General features: G+C 55.4%; 1 protein-coding gene across 9 annotated transcripts; it reads right to left on the bottom strand.

The window, feature by feature from the left end:
• Positions 1-61: 61 nt before the first annotated feature.
• Positions 62-17,555, bottom strand: ANKRD13B (ankyrin repeat domain 13B). Of its 9 annotated transcripts, XM_036835582.1 has the most exons (15): positions 16,504-17,551; positions 6,601-6,736; positions 6,342-6,466; positions 6,209-6,254; positions 5,479-5,622; positions 5,200-5,389; positions 5,057-5,123; positions 3,896-3,977; positions 3,123-3,187; positions 2,774-2,904; positions 2,523-2,680; positions 2,246-2,398; positions 1,965-2,128; positions 1,810-1,886; positions 62-1,325 (listed from the first exon to the last, which is right to left on the bottom strand). In XM_036835582.1, exons 1-15 carry the CDS (start codon positions 16,615-16,617, stop codon positions 1,088-1,090), a joined length of 1,890 nt encoding a protein of 629 aa, XP_036691477.1. In that variant the 5' UTR covers positions 16,618-17,551; the 3' UTR covers positions 62-1,087. The 9 variants fall into 9 exon arrangements, with proteins under 9 accessions (XP_036691477.1, XP_036691478.1, XP_036691472.1 ...); XM_036835583.1 differs by having other exon boundaries at positions 62-1,297; positions 1,785-1,886; positions 1,965-2,398; positions 16,504-17,554; XM_036835577.1 differs by having other exon boundaries at positions 1,965-2,398; positions 16,504-17,553.
• Between the last annotated feature and the right edge of the window lie 2,152 nt (positions 17,556-19,707).

The raw sequence follows: 19,707 nt of genomic DNA, 5'->3' as shown, positions 1-19,707 counted from the left end.
AGTCTGGTGCCCCTGGCATCAGGGAAGAGGGTGAGAGGAACAGCTTCCCTTCGTTGTTTTCTTCCATCGCTTTCGTGTCCCTTCTGAGCCTCACTGGCTGAGCCAGGAAGGCCAGTCCGAGAGAACCCAGACAAGGGTGTGCAGTGGGCCCCTGCCCCTGGCGGGGTCTGTGCTTCTCTGGGTGGTGGGGTGGGGCAGGGGAGAGCCGGGGGTTAGCACCATTGGATGAAGGGTTTCGGAGTCAGCCCCTGGGTGGGGGGAAAGTAGGATGCACAACCACAGAGGGCTAGCAGCAGCTGGTGGGAAGGGATGGATGGTGGTGCCAGGGCCCTGGGCGACCCCTGTGTCCAGTCTGGTGTTTGCCCCACGCCCACTGTGCCCCCCCATTCGCCAAGACACCACGAGGGAGCCAGGCCTTGCCCAGACCTGGGGCCACCTTGGGCACCCTCCCTGATCACAAAAACGTGCCTTGGGGATGGGGACTCCAACCTCTGGTCACCCAAAGAGAAGCTGGGACCACCCTGAGACCCGGGAGGGGTGTGGGGGCTGGGGGAGCCGGGCACCCCGCTAAGTGCACTTGACGCTGAAATGCCGGGGTGGGGGAGGAGCTGGGCCCTTGACGTGCTGGTTTGTGTCTAAGACGAAGCAGCCACACAGCACGTGGGGAGCTCAGCTGCCCCCCAGGGGTGAAGAGCGGAGATGCAAAGGCTTCACGGGCAGTGTCCTGGAGTGCGGTCAGTGAGCAGAAAGGAGGACTGGCCAGAAGGAGCAAGGGATGGGGACAGTGCTCCTCTAAGGACCGTCTCCCCCTCAAACGGCCTGGCTCCGCCCTTGGACCGGTCAGAGCCCAGGGGAGTGGGGTGGGGTCAGGATACAGCAAAGCAGGGGAGCCGGGCCGTGCCAGCTGCCTCCAGGAAGGTACCCCACGTCTGGGCCGAACCCCTCCCCATCTGGTGCCGGGTGCACCGCTACGCCCCCGAGGCGGCGGTTCCGGTCTCCAGACTCAGCTAGGCGAGCGCGCAGGACGGGCGACTCTCGCTCCGGGGCGGGTCCCGCGGGGAGTGGCCAAGGGGCCCGGCAGAGGGCGCTACTGCTCAGTCAGAGAGAGCCGCAGGATGCGCTCCAGCTCCTCCTCCTCCTGGCGCGCGCGCCGCCGCCGCTCCTCCTGCTCCTGCGCAGACAGCTCCATGGCCAGCCGCAGCTGCTCATCGTAGCTCCGGAACACGTGGCCGCCTTGGCCTGGGCGTGGGCTGGGCCGAGGGCTGGGGACCGACGCCAGGCCCGCGGGGGTTGTGGACTGGCGCTGCGGCGTGGGCGGAGCGCTCCTGGAGGCAGGTAAGATACGTCGAGGGCTCCGGGCATCTGCCCGTGTGCAGGGCGGAGACGGTGTGGAGGCCCCGGGACAGCGCAGGCCTCAACACCCTCCAGTGGAGGCGATGAGTCCCGCATCACCTCCCTGGCTCCCTCCCACCCGGTAGGAGCTGATTCCAGCTACTACGAAGCCCATCCTCCCAGTCTTCTAGAACCCCAGCCCCGACATTCTGTCTGGTGAGGGTCTGTGAAGGCTCTAAGGCCGCGTTTGGAGTACTGCTCACCCACCCGAGTCAGGAACGGGTGGTGGTGGTAGACGCCATCTTGAAACCAGTAGGGTCCCTGATGACGGTACCACGGTTCCTCTGGGCCAAGAGGGGTTGCTCATGCGGCAGTGTCCATACGCACCGTGACAGGGCCCTGGTGTTCTCTGTGCACGTGTATGGGAGGTAGGGGAATAGGCGTCTCCAAACCCTCTCAGGACGGGCGGGCACTGACCTGTCCTGTCGGCGACCCTCGTAGGACATGGGGTGAGTGCCCGGTTTGCTGTTCGTTAGTGCCTCCCAGATGGTGACCTGGGCGGAGGCGGGGGTGAGCCAGTTAGCTGTGGCGGCACCGCAGTCCAGTGGCCCCGTGCGGCCGCGGGGACGCACCTGGTCATACTCACTGCCCGCCTCAAGCAGGCTCTGCTGGATGGCGAACTGCAGCAGGTCGTCATCGTCGTCGCGGGTGGTGGCCTCTCGCTGGCCGCCCAGCACGCTGTAGCCGCGTGGGGCCTCGAACAACGTGGGGGAGATCTCGCAGCCGCGGCACGAGGCTGGGGGCGCCGGGCTGTGGGTCAGAGTGGACCAGACCTCCCCTCCCGGCCACTCCCGGGGAAGTGCTCGGTGGGGAGGGGAAGCGAGGGCGGGCTCAGGGCAGGACAGGGTCTCACTCGTGGAACTGGAGCTGCTGACACTGGAGGAGTCACTGCCTGGGGAAGGGGTCTCGCTGCTGGGGCTGCCTCGCACCAACGGCACCGGCTCATCGCAGCCATTGAGGTTCCCAAAGGTGATGCGGGCGTTGAGGATGTGGAAAATCGGGATTTCTGAGGATGCAGAAACCATCAGGCGCCACCACCCACTCCCTCACACCTTAGGTACCCACTCTTTACCTCCTCTAAGCCCCATCCTCCCAATAGCTGCTCAAGGGAAATGGGGGTGGAGCCTCACCAATCTTGACAGGGAATCCCGGAGGCAGGCGCAGGGTAATGAAATCCCGGAGCTTGGCGAAAAGTGCATTGCTGACGGCCATGAGGTCAATGATGGGGGCCACCTGCTCACACAGGGACAGGGGATGCTCCTCACACAGCCACAGCTTGGCCTTGAACCTGTGCCCCAGATCCCAAGGGGTGAGGGACATTGTAGAAGCCATGGCCTCCCAGCCCTGCCCACCCTTCCCCAGCACCACCATGGGGCCTCACTTCTGTGTCTTGGTGGTCAGTTCCATGGGTCGGCCCATGTCACGGTTGCCAAGCTCAAAGTTGGGATTGAAGTACTCTTCTGCGGTGATGGCAGTGGGGTTGGCTTGGCTCAGAGTCTGAGTGATCAGGGTCTGTACCACACAGGGAGGGGCTTATGAGCCCTTCTCAGTCCCTGAGGCCAGGCCAGCCACTTGGTATTACGAGCCCCGGATCTGTCCCCCCGCCATTGGAGCTGACAGGGCCTTGGGCATTGTGGAAAGAAAGGAAGTCCCCACAGGGTGCCTCCCAGACCTCCTCCTGATCCCCATCCACACCCTTCCACAGAGGGGTACCCCTCGCACACACTCACCCCATTTTGGGGGCCCCCATGCTGCTCAGCAATTCCCAGGAAGGACTGCAGAGGTGTCTTACAGCCTGCAAGAAATATGGCATTTCAGAGGACACTGCAGTCCTCAGAAGTGACAGCACCCAAGACCCAGGGAGGAGGCTGGTCCCTGGGGGGAGGGAGGATTGCTCACCCACACCACACACCCAGGCACCTTCACCTGAAGGTGACTGAGGACTCCAAGGGGCAGGGGCAGGACCACCATAAGCACAGCTGGAATAAAAGTAGGCCTGGGGCTCAGGAGAAACTTCCAAAAGTGTTTTGGGGTATGCATGTGTATGTTTTCCTTCAGGTGCTTCCATATTAACTTCATTTTGTCCTCTTGTGAGGTGGGAATTATGTCTATCCACTTCAGACAGACTAACTGGTGCCCAGAGAGTCAGTTGTAGTATCAGTGGGCACAGAGAATCAGTGGCAGGGCCCCTGTCCTTCTGCCTAGGGTATGTCCCACTAGACTAGAATGGCCAACAAACAGCGTACATGACATTTCCCCCTGCCCCCAAATCCAATGCAGATATTAGTAATCAGTTGAGCCCGTTGAGCCCAAATGTTGCCTTAGAATCTTAACAGCACTCTAGGCAACCACTACCAATCACTAGGATTTGGCACTTGAATTGAAACCTATTTGCCTGAATAAACTATCCTGGCTCTTGCTAGGATGTCAGAGGAAATACTGATGGAGGCGCTTGAGTGGGGCTGGTTCCTCCCCGCACCCCCATCCACCTCTGCCTCATTACCTTTGACCTTGCCCTTGTGCTGTTCTGAAAGATGCTCTGTCCGTGTCCGGGTGATGAGCTCCACATTGGATGCCCCATATACCTGGGGACAGATGAGGAAAGGACTCACAGACAGCTTTGGTACCCCTACCCTGCCCCTAAGGGCGTTATGAACACTTCCTACAAGGAACGGTCAGGGGAGGGGGGTGCTGTCAGTTCCAATCTCCAGGCCTTTGGGCAAGTAATTATATGAAGTTATTCATTCAGTTCTCTTATTCATTCAACAAACATTTTTGTGAGGAGCCTTTATAAGCCAGGCACTGAGGCAGCCATCAGGGATACAGCGGTGAACAAGCATGGCCAGACACGATCCTTGCCCTCTTGAGGCTCACAGTCAAGAAGACAATGGACAGTAATAACACAGTGTGATACGTGCTCTAATGGGGAGAGCACAGGACTGTGGGAACAAAAAACAGAGGCCATAACCCAGCCTATGAACCAGGGAAGGCTTCCAGGAGGAAACAACAACGACACAGAAACTTGCATTGGTTAGACTCTTCACCACATGGCCCCACATGGGTGATATGGGGGTCCCAGAGTGACTGCTGGGGGTCCCCCACAACAGTCTTCTTAGGGGTAAAGGCCTGGCTTTGGAGTCAGCCAGCTGGGTCTGAAGCTTGGCTCTGGGCAACCTTGTACTGGCCACTTAGTCACTCCAAGCCCCTGCTTCCTCATCATAAAATGGGCCAGTACCCTACTTCATAGAGTTGTTGTGAAGATTAAATGGGAAACTGTGGAAAGGGCTCGATAAACATCTGTAAAATGGGAATAATAATAGCATCTACCCGAAAGGGTTGTCGTGAGGATTAAATGAGTGTGTGTGTGTGTGAGACATACACACATATATATATAGACGTGTGTGCATGTGTACATAGACACACATACATACATACAAGTACATACATTTAAAATGTCAGAACAGAGCCTTGAGCATGAACATAATATTAGGTGCTCAATAAATGCTGGCCATTCTCATCAGTTGCCTCTTAGTCTCATGACCTTCCCTCCACGCTGCATTGCCTCTGCACCTCCAAGGCTGAGAAAGCATGGTCAGGAAACCCCTGCCCAGCTCGCTGTAGGCAAGAGTGTGGGGGGTCTGGCACCCGGGAGCTATGACCTCACCTTGGCTTCATACCCATTCACCATCTCGGTCTTCTCGCTGCGCCAGCCCAGGATGCCGGTCTTGTTCCTAGGGAAGCAGAGTGGTCTAGGTGAGGGGGCGTCCACCAGGCTGGCTCCAGGCTTCCAAGGTCATTCCCACTTACCTCTCAAAGGAGATGTTCTTGGTGTCGAGCTGCGTGGTGACGACGGGTGCGGTGAGCCGGCTCAGCACCTGCTCCTCGGTGGGCTGGGCAGCAGCCAGCAGTAGCTCACGGTCCTGCCCGGCCAGAGCCAGGGTCTCTGTGTACACCACCCGGCGGTCGTGGTCAATCTCCATGACCACGGCGCTCGTGTCTGCCAGCCGCAGAATAGCACAGGGGGTCAGGGGTCTCAGGGGGCTGTCCCCAGCCTCCCCACCCTGCCCCATCTCCCGCCTGCCTGACCTTGGCCCCTGAAGACAAAGCTGCGGTTCCCTCGCTGCCACGTCATGTGGTCAAAGCCCAGAAGTGTGGTGTCTACCCGAAGGTTCTGCCCACTCTTCCACACTTTGTAGGTGTCACTGGGGCAGATCTTGGACACCAGGGGCACTAGGTTGAAGAGAAGGTCAGAGGTGGCTTCAGTTTGTCTGGCCCACCACCCTCAGCCACCTCAGAGCATGGGGGTCAGGAGTGTGGCTGGGAAAGGGTAAGGGAACCGGTGGGAGAGCAGCCCCTGCCCCAGTTCCCCCACAGTCACTCAGAAATGAACAACCTGAGGCTGGGGACAGGCATGACTCAGCCACCACCAAGTCCCTAGTATCCACCATTTAACTCACTCACTCAACCTTTCATCTAGTCTTCCAACAAATATTTATTAAAAACCTACTATGTGCCAGGCACTGGGGATACAACATTGAACAAGATGGGACCCCTGCCCTCTTGGAGCTCACCTTCTAGTAAGGGGTGACAGGTAACAAACAAATGAGCCAGTCATTACAAAGTGAAGGAAATAATAATGGAATCAATCGAGGCATTGTGGAAAGGCCTCAGGAAGAGGTAGCAATGAGCTGAGAGCTAAGAGGTGAGAAGGAGCCATGGGAGAGTGATGGGAAGAGTGCTCTAGGCAGGGAAGCAGCAAGTGCAGAAGCCCTGAGGTGGGAGAGTGCCCAGAGAGGCCCCCGTCAGCCCCTCTTACCCCAGCTAGTGAACTCCCATTTCATCTCCACGTAGAAGTCCTGGGCCTGGAGGATGAAGAGGAGAGTGGCTAAGCCTGTGCTAGAGATAGCGTTCAGAGACCGTGGTGGGGAGGCTGAGAGGCTGGCCCTCACCTTGCGCAGCTTCTCCAGGAGCACAGGGATGCCTGCCAGCCGCTTCACCACCCGCTGGTAGTCCCGGTACCGCAGCACCAGCTGCACCAGCTCCAGGTCCCGGGTACTCACAGCTTCCTGAAGCACTGGGGGCGGGGTGTGGGCAAGAGGCAATGTCACAGGGCAGGATCCTGCCTAGGGCTCCCTTCAGCCAATCAGAGGTGAGGATATGATGCCGGGAGACCCAGGCTGTGGGGTAGCGGTGAGTAGGGGTGCCCACCTGTCCAGCCGCTGCGATTCTCCCTGCCCACATCTGCGCCGTGTGCCAGGAGCACGCGGGCACACTCGAGGTGCCCCAGGGTGGTGGCCAAGTGCAGGGGAGTCCGCCCACGGGGATCCAGCTGCTCGATGTCCACCTGGAAGAGGTGAAGAGGTCGCCCTGGTCACTTCTGAGGTAGCCCATCTAAGCCTGACAGCCTCTAGGCAGGCAGCAACCACCTAGCTGTCCTGTCTTGCCCATCTCAGAAGGCAATGGAAAAAATAGACACAATGAGCTGGGGTCAGGTGAGGGGAAAGGGGCTTGCAGGAGAGGGCAGGAAGTAACTCTGAGAAAGGGAAGGACTTCCTTTCCTGTCCACCTAGGTGCCCTGACTGGGTTCACTCTTCCAAGGCCCAGTGGTCTGCCTGTGAAGAGTAAGCCTGGGGCCGAAGTGTGGTCTAGAAAGACTCTTGGCCAGGGAGGGCACCTGAGACAGGACCTATCCTAGGGGTCCAAGACCACACCTTCAGGAAGGGCCACCAATTTAGATCATTGACATTATCCCTGAGAGGTTTAGCAAACAGTTGCAGTAATACATTGATAAGAATGACAGAATATGTTCATGGTACAACTTCAAACCCATGTCCTGTGCCTATGGGACACTATGTATTAACATTTTTTATAAATACTCTTATTATTTTGTGAATAACACGATTATATGACATGAGATTTTTGTTGCGTGATAAAAGCATATGTTTGTTAAACATAAATATTTAGATATATTTCAGGAGACTAGGACTTCTGCTTAAATATGTGAACTGACCACGTGTATGTAACTCCTTTTCTCCTCCCCAAACTTGATTAAAATGCCAGGAAAAGGCTTCTACTCCAATATGATGTGATAACTGAAATTACCCTCCCACCAAACAGAGAAAACTATTGCTTCAAAATATATGAAATAATTGTTTTCAGACATTAGGCAACAATTAGTCCAGGACTGTGATCCCTGAAGTAAGAGAAACAAACAAGGTGGGCTCTATGATTGCCTAAGTTTCTACTTAGAGGAATATTCCAGACAGCAATTCAGGTAGGGGAATCCCCAGCAGAGCATGGTAGTCTTGCTGAGACAGAGCATAAGGAGACAGAGATAGGAGTTCAGGGAGGCTGAGGTAGCTAGAAGTTGCAGGGCAGAGTTCCAGGAAGAAGTGAGCTATGTAAAAAAAAAAAAAAAAAAAATCTCCAGAAATCTGCATATAGTCCCCTTTGAGTCTTTGCTGAATACTAAACTTCACATGTGTAGAGTGAAACTCAACAAAACCAGGCAGAAAAGGAACAATAGGCTGGTAAATTCTCAGAGCTCACCCATGGCAGGGAGACATTCAAGCTCCAACCTGCTAGAGTAGAGAGTTCTTGTTGATTACCCAGGGTATTCAAGAGACCCAAGAAGGGTTATATCTTAGGAGTAGGAATCCTATCCCAAGAGAAAAGGCTCACCCAGACCTAATCTAATAAAGATTAAAAATAAGCTCAAAAGGATCAAACTGATTTGCAAGTAACTTAACTTAGGCTGCCAGAACAAAGTCTAACACTCTCTAAAGGAAGACAACAATATCCCGATGCTTAACATCACAACATTTGCAATGTCCAACATCCAGTTAAAAATGACTAGACATGCATAGAAGTAGGAAAATATAAAACCCATAATCAGGAGAAAAATCATTTAATAGAAACATATTCAGAAACAGTAAAGATGAATGGCTCAATATGCTCAAAAGTTTAAAGAAAAACAACATTCACAGGGAAAGAAATGGGAGATAAAAAGTACAATATCTGAAATGAAATTTTCACTGGATAGAATTAACAGTAGACTAGACACTACAGAATAAAAAGAAAATCAGTGAATTTAAAGATACAGCAACAGAACTGTACAAACTGAAGAAGAGAAGAGAAAAAAAGTATCGAAAAACATTCAAACAGCCTCAGCAATCTGTGAGACACTATAAGGCATTCTAACATATGTATAATTGCAGTCCCACAGGATAGGATAAGGAAGTGGAAGAATAAGACAAATTTAAAGAAATAGCCAAAAAATTTCCAAATTTGGTTTAAAAAAAACTACTGTAGTAAGTTGAATGGTGGTGCCCCCACAAAATATATGTCTACATCCTAACTGCCAGAACCTGTGAATGTGACCTTATTTGGAAAAAGGGTCTTTGCAGATATAATTAAGTTAAGGATCTTAAAATGAGATCGGCCTGAATTATCCAGGTAGGCCCTAAATCCAGTTTATAAAACACACACACAGAGAAGTTCCATGTGAAGATGCAGGCAGAGACTGAAGTTATGCAACCACAAGCCAAGGAATGCTTGGAGCCGCCAGAAGCTTGAAGAGACAAGGAAGGATTCTCCCCTAGAGACTTTGGAAGGAGTGGAGCTGATACCTTGAACCTGGACTTCTAAAATGATGAGAGAATAAATTTTTGTTGTTTTAACCCACCCAGTCTGTGGTAATTTGTTGTGGAAACTAATACAATGATAAATCCACAGAACCAAGGAACTCAATGAATACCAAGGAACTCAATGAATCCCAAGGAAGAAAAACACCAAAAAACCTACGCCAAGGCCCATCATAATCAAATGCTGAAAACTAATGATAAAAAGAAAATCTTAAAAGCATTTTTAAAAAATTTTTATTGGAGTATAGTTGATTTACAGTGTTGTGGAAAGCATTTTGAGAATTGAGACACGCTATGTATTTAAGGACAAATATAGGAAATACTACATACTTTTCGTCAGTAACTATGCAAGCTAGAAGACAACAGAATGAAATCTTTGAAGTGCTGGGGAAAAAATTGTCAACCTAGAATTCTATATCCTGTGAAAAATATACTTCAAAAATGAAATGGGGGAATAAAGACTTTTATGGACAAACAAGAGCTAAGAGAATTTATCACCAGAAGACATGCAAGAAATGTTAAGTGAAGTTATTCAAGTGGAAGGAAAATGATACCAGATGGAAACTTAGATCTATACAAAGGAATGAAGATTCCCTCAAAAGGTAAATGTGTGATGGACTTCCCTCGTGGCGCAGTGGTTAAGACTCTGCGCTCCCAATGCAGGGGGCCCAGCTTCGATCCCTGGTCAGGGAGCTAGATCCCACATGCATGCCGCAACTAAGAGTTCTCATGCTGCAACTAAGGAACCCGCCACCTGCCACAACTAAGACCCGGCACAACCACATTAAAAAAATAAAGAAAAGTAAATGTGTGAGTAAGTATAAGAATGCCAATAAAATATTTAAAACCCACAAGAAAGTGGCTGGGGCATCACAATTGACTTAAGGGAACAGAAGGTACTAGAACCCAAGCATTCACAGAGGGAAACCCCAGTGATTAGCAAGCTGGATTCCCCCCTTAGCACCCTTGACAGGTGCAGAACATGCAGGCAGTGGGAACAGCAGAGGTGGGAGAAAGGCTCAGGACTGAATACAGGGGGGTCTGGTTAAAATTCAGAACCCCCTCCCCAATCTTGTAAAGCTGGGAGATGCCCCCCTTCCTCTCCACAGGATGCCAGGGGTTTATTCTTTATAGAAATTGAGCTTCAGATGCACTGAATTCGGACATTGGTCTGAGGATGAGGTCATGGGACTGAAAACTGGTGAACAGTGAAAGCCCAGTCCCTTCCCTGCCTCAAGTCCTGAACCACTGGCAGCCAGACTGCACATAACACTGCCCCATCCTACCCCTAGCAGGAGACTGGAGAATTCCTTCTTGCAGAAACTAGAGGCACCACAGAGCAGCACCCGTTCGTTAATAAGCTCCACACCCCCATCCTTAAATATGCCCCAAGAGCCGAGGGTGAGTGGACACTTGAGGAAAGCTGCCAACATGAAAGATACCAAAACATGCAAATAGATGCTAAAAACCCAGAGGAAACAACTGTCAATGCAGGAAACAGATGAAAAAAAAATTTGGCGGGGGGGGACAGTAATTTACACCCTGAGAAAAATATGAAAAGGAAATTGAATTCATGAAACAAAATGGGACGTTCTGACCTGTGACTTCTTTCCCTTGCTTTCTTTATGCCAGCCATACCTGGACAGCTTCACCTGCCCCAGTTCTCCCATCACAGTAAACAGCACCTCAGTTCACTCCCTTTCCAGGTAAGAAACATTGGGACTGTTTTTATCTCTTCTTTTTCTCTCACCTTCCATATCTAATCCATCAGTAAAATTTGACCTTACAGGCTCTACCTTCAAAATAGATCCAAAGTCATCTTAGTTTTCACCACCTTCAGGCTACCCTCCTGGTCGTGGCCACCCCATCTGTCACCTAATTCCGCCCACTCTTCTCTTGGTTCCTTAGGTCTATTCTTCACAGGGCCCATCATAGGTGCTGTCATCCTGTGAAATATTCCTCAGGTCCTGACGCCCCTTAGCTCAAAATCTCTCCATGGCTTCCCATCCAGTTGAGAAAAGAATCCTGGACGTCTCTTTGAACTCACATGCTCTCCCATCTCTCCAAGCTCCACTCCTGCATATCAGCCTTCTCCGGAACCATCTTCTCCTGGGTACCAGTAGCCACAAAGCTGCTTCTCTCACTTCATTCAGGCCACTGCTCAAATGTCACCTCCATAGAAAGGCTGGTCCTGACAACCCATCTCAAATGTCAGTTGCTATTTATCTATCTGTTGTCCCTTATCCTGCTCTAGTTCTCTCCCAACATTAAATTGCTTATTTATTTTTTCATTGTCTCCCTCTCCTAGATTGTAAGCCCCACAAAGGGACCGTCTGTCTTGTTCAGTGCTACATCCCCAGTCTCTGGACAGCATCTGGCACATAACTGGTGCTTAATAAATATTTATTAAACAAATGCATAGATGACTTTTTAAGGGACATGGGGAAGGAAGGCAAGGCAGTGAAGTGTAAAATTGATTAACCAGTAAATACTTGTAGAGGTATATTGCTTATAATTATGGAGGCAAATACCAGAACAGCCTAAAGAGTTCAAAGTGGTTGCCTCTGAGAGGAGTGGGGAAGTAGTGAGGACTGCTACCTTCTAGCAACAGTTAAATATTTTAAACATGAGTGGGAACTCCTTTGTCGAAAATGAAACATTTAAAATAATTCAGATTATTTATATAATTTTTATAACCCTTGTTGGCATTTCTTCATTTTTAAATATACTGGGAGCCTCAAAAAAAACCCAAAACTGTGCCTGGCCCCTGTGAGCAGCCCCCCTGCTGCTCCTCTACATGAGCTCCCCAGAGGGGAGGGGAGCCTCTTACGGGTTGAGCTGGGCCCCTCAGGGTCCGACCTGGGTGGGGTCCTGAGTCCTGGGGTGGGAGTGACGCAGGATCCATAGACCCTGAGCTGGCTGGGTCATGGGGGGCGTCAGGAGGAGGCCTTCCCATGGGGCCGCAGCCCAGCCACCCACGCCTCCCACCGGCCCCGCCCCAGATGCTGCTGCTGCTAACAAGGCCCCAGGGAGCCAGCAGGGCCCGGTCCCCGGGCTCCAGATGCCGCCTGCCTCCTTCCCCCTCAGGTGCCTCCGCTCCAGGCTCCACAGAGAGGCTGGCACTGCCTGCCAGGCAGGGGTGCCCTCCCTACCCCCACTCCACAGGAGCTCTCCCGACAGCCCTCCCCAGGGTCCCCAAGGCACCGCTGTCTTCCAGGGCCAACATCAGCCCTGCATACTGTCAGCCGAGCCCCAACGAAGTTCCCCCTCACCCGTCCAAAGCTGGGCCTGCAGGGGAAGAGGCACCTTGCCGGGGGCCCAGGTGGGAGAATTCATTAATTTCCTCGGCAAAGGCCTGCTGCTATTTAATTGCTGGAATGGAAAGGTTTCCAATGAAACCCAATAGCCAGCCCTCCCCACCAAGAGAACGGAAACTCTGCACCCCAGCTGGCCTCAGCTGGAGCCAAAAGCAGGGGTCTTTCGAGCTTAGGAGCTGGGGCTCCCTGGGCAGTCTCCCTGCTTCCACTCAGGCACCTGCCTGCACACACACACACACACACACACTCGTACAGGTACCGTAAGGACACACACTCTTACTCCTGCATCCACACTCATTGTACATGTGCACCCCTAAGTGTACAAGCACATGTGTGCCCAGCTGCCCTCCGGCCTGCAGGCCTCTACTCATGTAACACATGTATTTGCCAGCACATTTGCACATGCACACTCCCTGAACCCACATGCACTAGCAGGGTATTTTTCAAAGTTGTTTAGCATTAGCAGAGTCCTTTTGTTAGGTGAAATCTTATAAGAACATACCAGATGTATAGACTAAACACAGGTGCTGGAGAAGTAAGGTGAGGGGCCCAGAGCCTGGGGCCCCTTGCCTGCTCAGCCTGCGTCTCCTTTCCTTGCCCCGCTCCATCCCCCAGCCCCAGGGAAGACAGCCAGAGTCTGGTATGACCACTGCTCCTCTGCTCTCCCACCAGGCAGGCCTGAGCTCACTCAGCGGGGGGAGGGAGGCAAGATGCTTCCCCAAGTGGAGTTGGGCCAGTGGGGGTGGCACCTGCTGACCCCCCCTCCACCCACCCCCTCCATCCACCCCTCCACCCTGCCCCCTCCGCCCACCCCTCCGCCCACCTCTCCACCCACCCCCGCCACCCGCCCCTCCACCCAAGCCCTCCACCCACCCCCCTCTATCCTGCCCCACACAGCCCCTCCCCCTCATCCCAGACACATTGATTTTTGGTTTCTAGGGTCTGTGGCTCCCTCTCCTGAGCTTCCCAACTCATCAGCTGTGGTGACAGCCCATACCCAGGACTGCCTACTTTGCGAGGAGAAGGGATCACAGGTGCTCCTGGACACAACAGGTACTTTGGGTGAGGCAGCCTCTGTCTGAGTATCCAGGGGCCCCACGATCCCATCTCACCTGCCTCTAGGTCAGAAGGATGAACCGGGGAAAGCAGGAAGGAGGACCATGGTGGAGGCAGCCGCCGGAAGAAAAAATGTTTCTCTAGGACCACAGTCCAGCCCCCTCCAGAGTGCCTGTTGCCTGGGAAGAATCCTGCTCTCCTTGGCCCTCCCACAGGGAGCTATTCAGTCTAACCTCCACCTCCCACCCCCAGGGAACACCAGGGACGCGTGACTCCAGAACCAAGGCCATGCCCCGGCTGTCTGGACCTCAGGCCTCGTGCCAGCCAAGGGGGAACTGGCACTTCCCCTACCCTACAACCCCCTGCCCCCTCCCAACCTGGTAGAGCAGGTGTGTGGCAGGAAGCAGGGCACCCAGCAACCATTGTATTGCTGGGTATTGGCTAGGGGTGATCATGGACCCTTCCCTTCACCAAAAAACACCCGCTGAGCACCTCCCATCTCCCCACCACTCCCTGCTTCCAGACCCCATGAACCTGCTCAGAAGCCTGCCGTGCCATCCCCCTCCTCCTTGGCCAGCATTGCCAAGCCTGCCCACGGGAGGGCTTCTGCAGGGCTTTCTTGGAGTGAAGAAGAGGCAGCTATGACAAGTGAAGACCAGGGAAACCCAGCTGCTGTGTGTTTGAGGAAAACCCAGCTGTTTTCTGTGACAGTGGGTGCCAGAAGGACCAGAGATCAGGGACCCCCAGATGAGATGCCTGGGGTCTACAGTGTTTCATTATGATGTTAAGTGGCTGCCCCCAGACCCATCACCTGCAGGAAATGGCTGGGGTGGGCATCCTCAGTTCTCCCTGGGAGTCTGAGGCCCTGGGGACTGAGCAGTGCACATCTGGATGCAAGCATCACTCTGGGTCAGTCCTGGAGTCGAAATACAGCCAGGGGGCTCTCCCACCCAGACGGACTGGCATTCCCCTTCTTGGCACCCCTGATTCCTTTAGGGTTGAAGAAGGGTTTAATCTCAACCAATGCCCTATATTCCCCCTGGCCTGGATCAGGGCAGGCAGTATCCGTTTCAGGAAGACAAAAACTCACCAGGGTGAGGGGATGAGTGGGTGGGGATGGGGTGAACCTGGTCCCTGGTTTCTGTGGCAGCCTGAGGGGAGCAAAGAGGAACACACTCAGTGGTCCAAACCACCCCTACCTGCAGCGGGTTCCAGTGCTCCCCATCCAGCCTCACCCCAGGAAGATGACTGCTGACCTGAGGACTGTCAATCAGACAGGACTGGGTGAAAAAGCCTTTTCTTCTAAGGCATTCTGCCTCTCTCCAATCTCTGCAAGAAAAGGACCACCCACCCCTTGGGCAAGGGAGTGTGATTGAGGTGTTCTGGACATTCAACCACTAGCCTTCTGCCTAACAATTCTTTGACCAACCATCAACCATCCCATTGGGAAGTTCCTCTAAGATCATACTTAAATCCCTCCAGCTGTAACCTCTATCAGAGGCTTGTCTTCTCTTGCCCTCAAGGGGAGGAAAGCAGAGAAGAGCCAGAAGAGGCTGGACTGTTTTAGCACCCTGCACATCACACTGTACTTCCCTGTTCACACTTGCTTCACCAGAACGGGGTTTCCTGGAGGGCATGGGCTGTGCCTGGTTTGTTCATCTTTGTCCCGCAGGATCCACCACTCTGACCTTGCTTCCTTTACCAGTGGCTGCAAACCACTTCCTTTATGATGGATAAACAGAGATGTGGTCTGAGGAGCAACCTGGAGCATCCTTGTGGAAGCAGAGGTAGAATGGAAGTGGACACCCCGACCAGAGATGGAGGCTCAGGTCACCCCAACACTTCCTGGGACTGCTATGCAGAGCTGGGTGCTGCACTGGTCCGAGGGCTCAGTGGTGGAATTCAGAGACACACTCTGACCCTCACTTCGCTCACCATCTGGGGATGTCCTGCTCTCCACCTCATTCTTCCCTTGGAAGCAGACAGCTCCTCAAACTGAACTTCCTGTGACTCAGGAAGTGGCCCTCAAAAGGCATATTCCCAAAGGGGCAACGCCTTAGCAAACCACTCCCAGCCCATGGCCCCAGGATCTCAGATCTAGGCCAAGTCTGCAGGCCTCAACTGGAGACAAACCAGGGCAGGCTGGGCCCAGCTCTCGCTCCTGCCTCCCCACCCTGGAGGGTTAGTCGTCCATGCCACGTGTGCCTACCTATGCCTGAAGGCCAAGGACAGAGTTGGGAACTACCTGTGACCTGTGCCTGCCTGCCTGTCTGCCTTGGTCCTAAAGAACGGCCAGGAGACCCCATCCCTTACCTTATCTTCTTGGAGGCCACCGCCCAGCCAAAGCTGGCTGACCCACCCATTCTCAATGACTAGAGGAACCTGGTAGCCTGCTCTGTGTGCAAAACCTCAAATCCTGCCAGGGGCCAAAGGGCCCCTCGCTTCCTCAGCGCCTAGAAGCCAGGCCCCAGCACCAGAGGGCAGGAGAGCGCCTTTCAGCACCTGGACAAGGCCCTTCAGGGCTAAACCCAAGAGGGTCTCCCTCTTTACTCCCCATTCCTGAGCCGGGTCTGAGGGATCCAGGGGCTCTGCCCAGTCTGAGCAAACAGATAAGCGCTCATCGTGAGGGTAGAGGGCACTGGGTGGGGCTGGAATGTCTGGGAGTGTCACAGCCTCTTTGATCCTTGACCCGTGACCCCCTCCCTACGCAGGCCTTGCCCACCTCCGCACACTCACGCGGGAGGTGTTGCTGCCGAGCTGAGTGGGGCGGACTCTCCTACCGCGTGGAACACAGATGGAGCCGGCAGCCCCTCCCCGCAGCCCTCACTGCCCCGGCGGAGGAGGGGCACGGCGTCCCCTACCCCAATCTGGGAGGGTCCGGAGCACGTGTGGGCCGCCAGTCCGGGCCGGAGGGAAGCGGGCGGGGGCCGCTCCCATCACCCTCTCCGGGTCAACAGCACAAAAGCGGCGGCTGCGAGCAAAGAAGCGCTGCAAACTGGCCAGGGGGGCGGGACAGCCCGCGCCGCTCCCCCTCCCCAAGCCGGGCGGGCGTGCCCGGCCATGGGGTCCTCGCGGCGCCCCGACGGCGCTCTTACCTGGCCGGCGCGGACCTCTTTCTCCAGCTCGCGGTGGCGGTTGTGCCACACGAGGTAGTGCAGCGGGCACTTGCCCTCGGGCCCCTTCCTGGCGGAGGCGTTGGCGGGGATCATCGCCCGCTCCTCATGCCGGGGCCGCGGCGCCCGGCCCGGGTGGAGGGACCGCGCCAGAGCCAGGGCCCGGAGCCGCGGGGCGGGGGGGCCAGCGCTGCCTGCTCGCAGGGCTGCGGCTCGGGCATGTGCTAGCGGCGCCGGCGGGCGGGCCGGGGCGGCGCGCCCGGAACGGTGCGGGCGGCGCGGGCCGCGGGCGTCCTCGCGAGGCGGCGGGCGGCGCGGAGAGGCCCCCACCCGCCCGGAGAGGGCGCGGGCACTCGGCGGCGCCCACACCCCCGCGTACAAAGACGCTGCTCGGCCGAGGAGGCAGGCGCCCGCAGCAGGCGCGGGGGCGCACGGGGCGAGGGCCCCAGGGACGCCGCCGCCGCCGCCGCCGCAGGGACGCGCGCCCGCAGCTGCATAGCCCGGCCCTCAGCCCAAGCGGTCGGCTAGGGATGCAGGGATGCGGGGGAGGGAGGAGGGGTACGTGGGTGCCCTGGGCAGTGCTTGTTTTAACTCGGCCCCGCGGCATCATGGGGCTTGTAGTCCGCCTCGTGGAACTGGGGGTGGCGAGTGGCCGGAGAGGGTCCCGCAGTGGCCCCCTGATGCATTGAGAGAGTGGGGAGGGAGTCAGGCCTGGCTGGAACGGAGGCAGTGTCCTGACGCCAGTTGGACTGGGGCGCACCGCCACCCGCTGGCACTTTGCCTTTTGCTGGGGAAGGAGGGGGTTACAGGCCTTGCTCAAGCCTTAGGGGTCGCGGGAAGGTGTGGCCTTGAGGATTGAGTTTGGATCCTAGTGGAACGTGAGCAGGATCCAGATTCCAAGAAGAGTGACTGATGGGAGGAATCCTGAGAAAGGTGCGGGGCGTTAGTGCCAAGGGTCACTGGCAGCAACCAGGAATCTGGCACCTGAAATACTGCGTAGGAGTCTTCCCTGCCTTCTTTTAAAATTAAACTCCATCTTCCACATTTGACGTTAGAAAGAGAATGTCTATTAAGGCTGGGAGAGCAGACCCCTCCCGCCATACGCTGTCCTCTGCAAGGACCAGAGTGAGGCTGGGCAGAGACAGCAGCAGGTGGCAGCTCCCCACCTCCACCCCATGTGGTCCCCTCTGGAGAGGAAGTGACTGATTCCAGAGACTAACTCCTTCCTGAATAACCCCAGGGCAGAGAGGTCTTTCCAGAAGGGTGCCTGCAGATGCCGCGATAAAAGTGGAATTGCCCTCTGGGGCAGCCTATTGCAAGGGCTGGTAGGACCTGGAGTGGATAGGGACTGGGGTGTCTGAGAGAACCGGAGTGAATTCCTCCTTACTATCTGCCTGACCTTAAGCAGATTGCTTAAATTTTCTGGTTTCTCGGACCACTCACCTCTAAAATGTGACACTAAATACTACCTCCTCGGGTGAGCTAAGGATAGTGACTGCCCTGGAAATGGCGCATCCCTCCCCCAACCAGGCGGACTGGGACAGGTGGGGGGACCAGGCACAGTGCCTTCTTGAGCCCACCTTATAACAAGACAGGAATAAGGGATTCCATACCAGCCCTACTTAGAACAATCCAGGAAGCATTTTTGTGGGAGGTGCTAGCAAAAGCTTGCAAACTCTCCGAGCCTCTCTCAGGTTTCTTTGTGTGGTCTTCTGTCCTACCTCCTCCACACCCTGCAGTGCCAGGCCCCGGCGGGAAAGGATGAGGGAGGAGTGGACCGCCTCGCCCCTTTCTCTAGGCTGGGAGGATCCAGCTGGCGTCTCCCGCAGCCGGAGACCGCTGCCCACCTCCACCACGAGGGGTCAGCAGAGTGTCGTGGCTGCTGCCAGAGTTGGGGAGGGGGCTGGAGCGCGGAAGGGACGGCTAGGAGTGGCCGGGAGAATGCCTGTACATTTCCTCATTAAATTGTTTTTAGAGTCTTTTTGCGATTCCTCTTTAACTGTCCTGCTTCCTGAGGTGGCGAAGTCTCCAAAGGGAAATTCTGAAACCCTTTTATCCCTAACCCCAGGCCCAGAAGCTCGTCTGTGGCGGGGCTGGGGGCTTCGGGAACAAAGTTTGGAGAGTGGATCCGTGCTTCGGCCACTCCCAGGTAGTCCCAGGGCCAACCAGGAGATGGGGCTAGCGGGGTGGGGGGAACGGGGTGACTTAACCTTCCTCCCCTGAAAAGGCTTGGAGCTTAAGGAGGCGGGGAGCTCAGCCTGGATTGGGGGGGGGGGGCCTATCCTCTGGGCAGCCGGAGTTTCTCTTTTTGCCAAGCGGCCCTGGACTCTAAACCCAGGTCGCTTTTCCTCCGGCCTGCGCGCTCCAGCTGCCACGTGCTCGAGACGCGCCCACACAGCAGAGAAACAAAGACAGCCAAGCAATGGGGCTGCCAGCAGCCGCCTCGACTTCTAATAAATGAAATTCCATAGCTGGGGGTCGATCGGGGGTGAACGGGCGGCCACAGTTCGTGGGCTATGCGCCCGGTAAGAGCGGCCAGGCCGCTCCTCCCACCGCCAGGGATGGGGCCACGAAGCCCACGGACGGGCTCCTCGGTGGAGTGCAGCACAGGGCGGCAGGTGGTGTCCTCCCTCCCCCCGCCCCCCCCCCCACCCCCCGCGAGGTATCTTTGCTCGCAGAAACCCTGCCAGATGAGCTGCTGGCTATGGGGGGAGGGGATGCCTGCAAGAAGATTTTTTTTTAAGGTGTGATTATAAATATACCTCGTGGATCGCAATCTCAAACAAACTTGTCAATCTGGGCTGCAACGAAAGGCGATGGAGGCAGCTTTGCATATATTTCGGGTGGTGTGACTCATGAACATTACTTGTCTCCCCCAGGGAAGCAGCCTGCCACCCACAAGTCACTGCTGCTCTGGAACCGCTGGGATAAAATCAACCAACTCCCGCACCCCTGCCCAAGGACTCCCCTCCTGCTCCCTTGTTACACAGCAGGACTACATGCCACTGGGGAACCCTCCCCTAATCTGGGGAACCGTCCCTTAATCGTGTCACCACTGACCGGGCCCTTGGGCCTGGGCCTGGGCACCCCTGCCCTCTTCCCACAAACAGAGTTCTGGCCTTTTGCTGCTGCAGGGATGGGGGTTGGGTGCACGTGGGGCACACGTGTATGGGGGAGCATGGTCAG

The sequence above is a fragment of the Balaenoptera musculus genome, chromosome 20 (assembly GCF_009873245.2).
Source record: "Balaenoptera musculus isolate JJ_BM4_2016_0621 chromosome 20, mBalMus1.pri.v3, whole genome shotgun sequence".
In the NCBI taxonomy this organism is placed as follows: domain Eukaryota; kingdom Metazoa; phylum Chordata; class Mammalia; order Artiodactyla; family Balaenopteridae; genus Balaenoptera; species Balaenoptera musculus.
Note: the sequence above shows the minus strand (reverse complement) of the source record. Positions and strands in the feature narration are given on the sequence as shown.

Bases quoted from the DNA above. Each gene is read 5' to 3' on its own strand.
- ANKRD13B (XM_036835574.1), bottom strand. From the start codon at position 16,617: ATGATCCCCGCCAACGCCTCCGCCAGGAAGGGGCCCGAGGGCAAGTGC. The intron at 2,681-2,773 runs GTGAGGCCCCAT...TCTGGGGCACAG, and splicing joins CTGACCACCAAGACACAGAA to GTTCAAGGCCAAGCTGTGGC. The intron at 2,399-2,522 runs GTGAGGCTCCAC...CTGCATCCTCAG, and splicing joins GGGATTCCCTGTCAAGATTG to AAATCCCGATTTTCCACATC.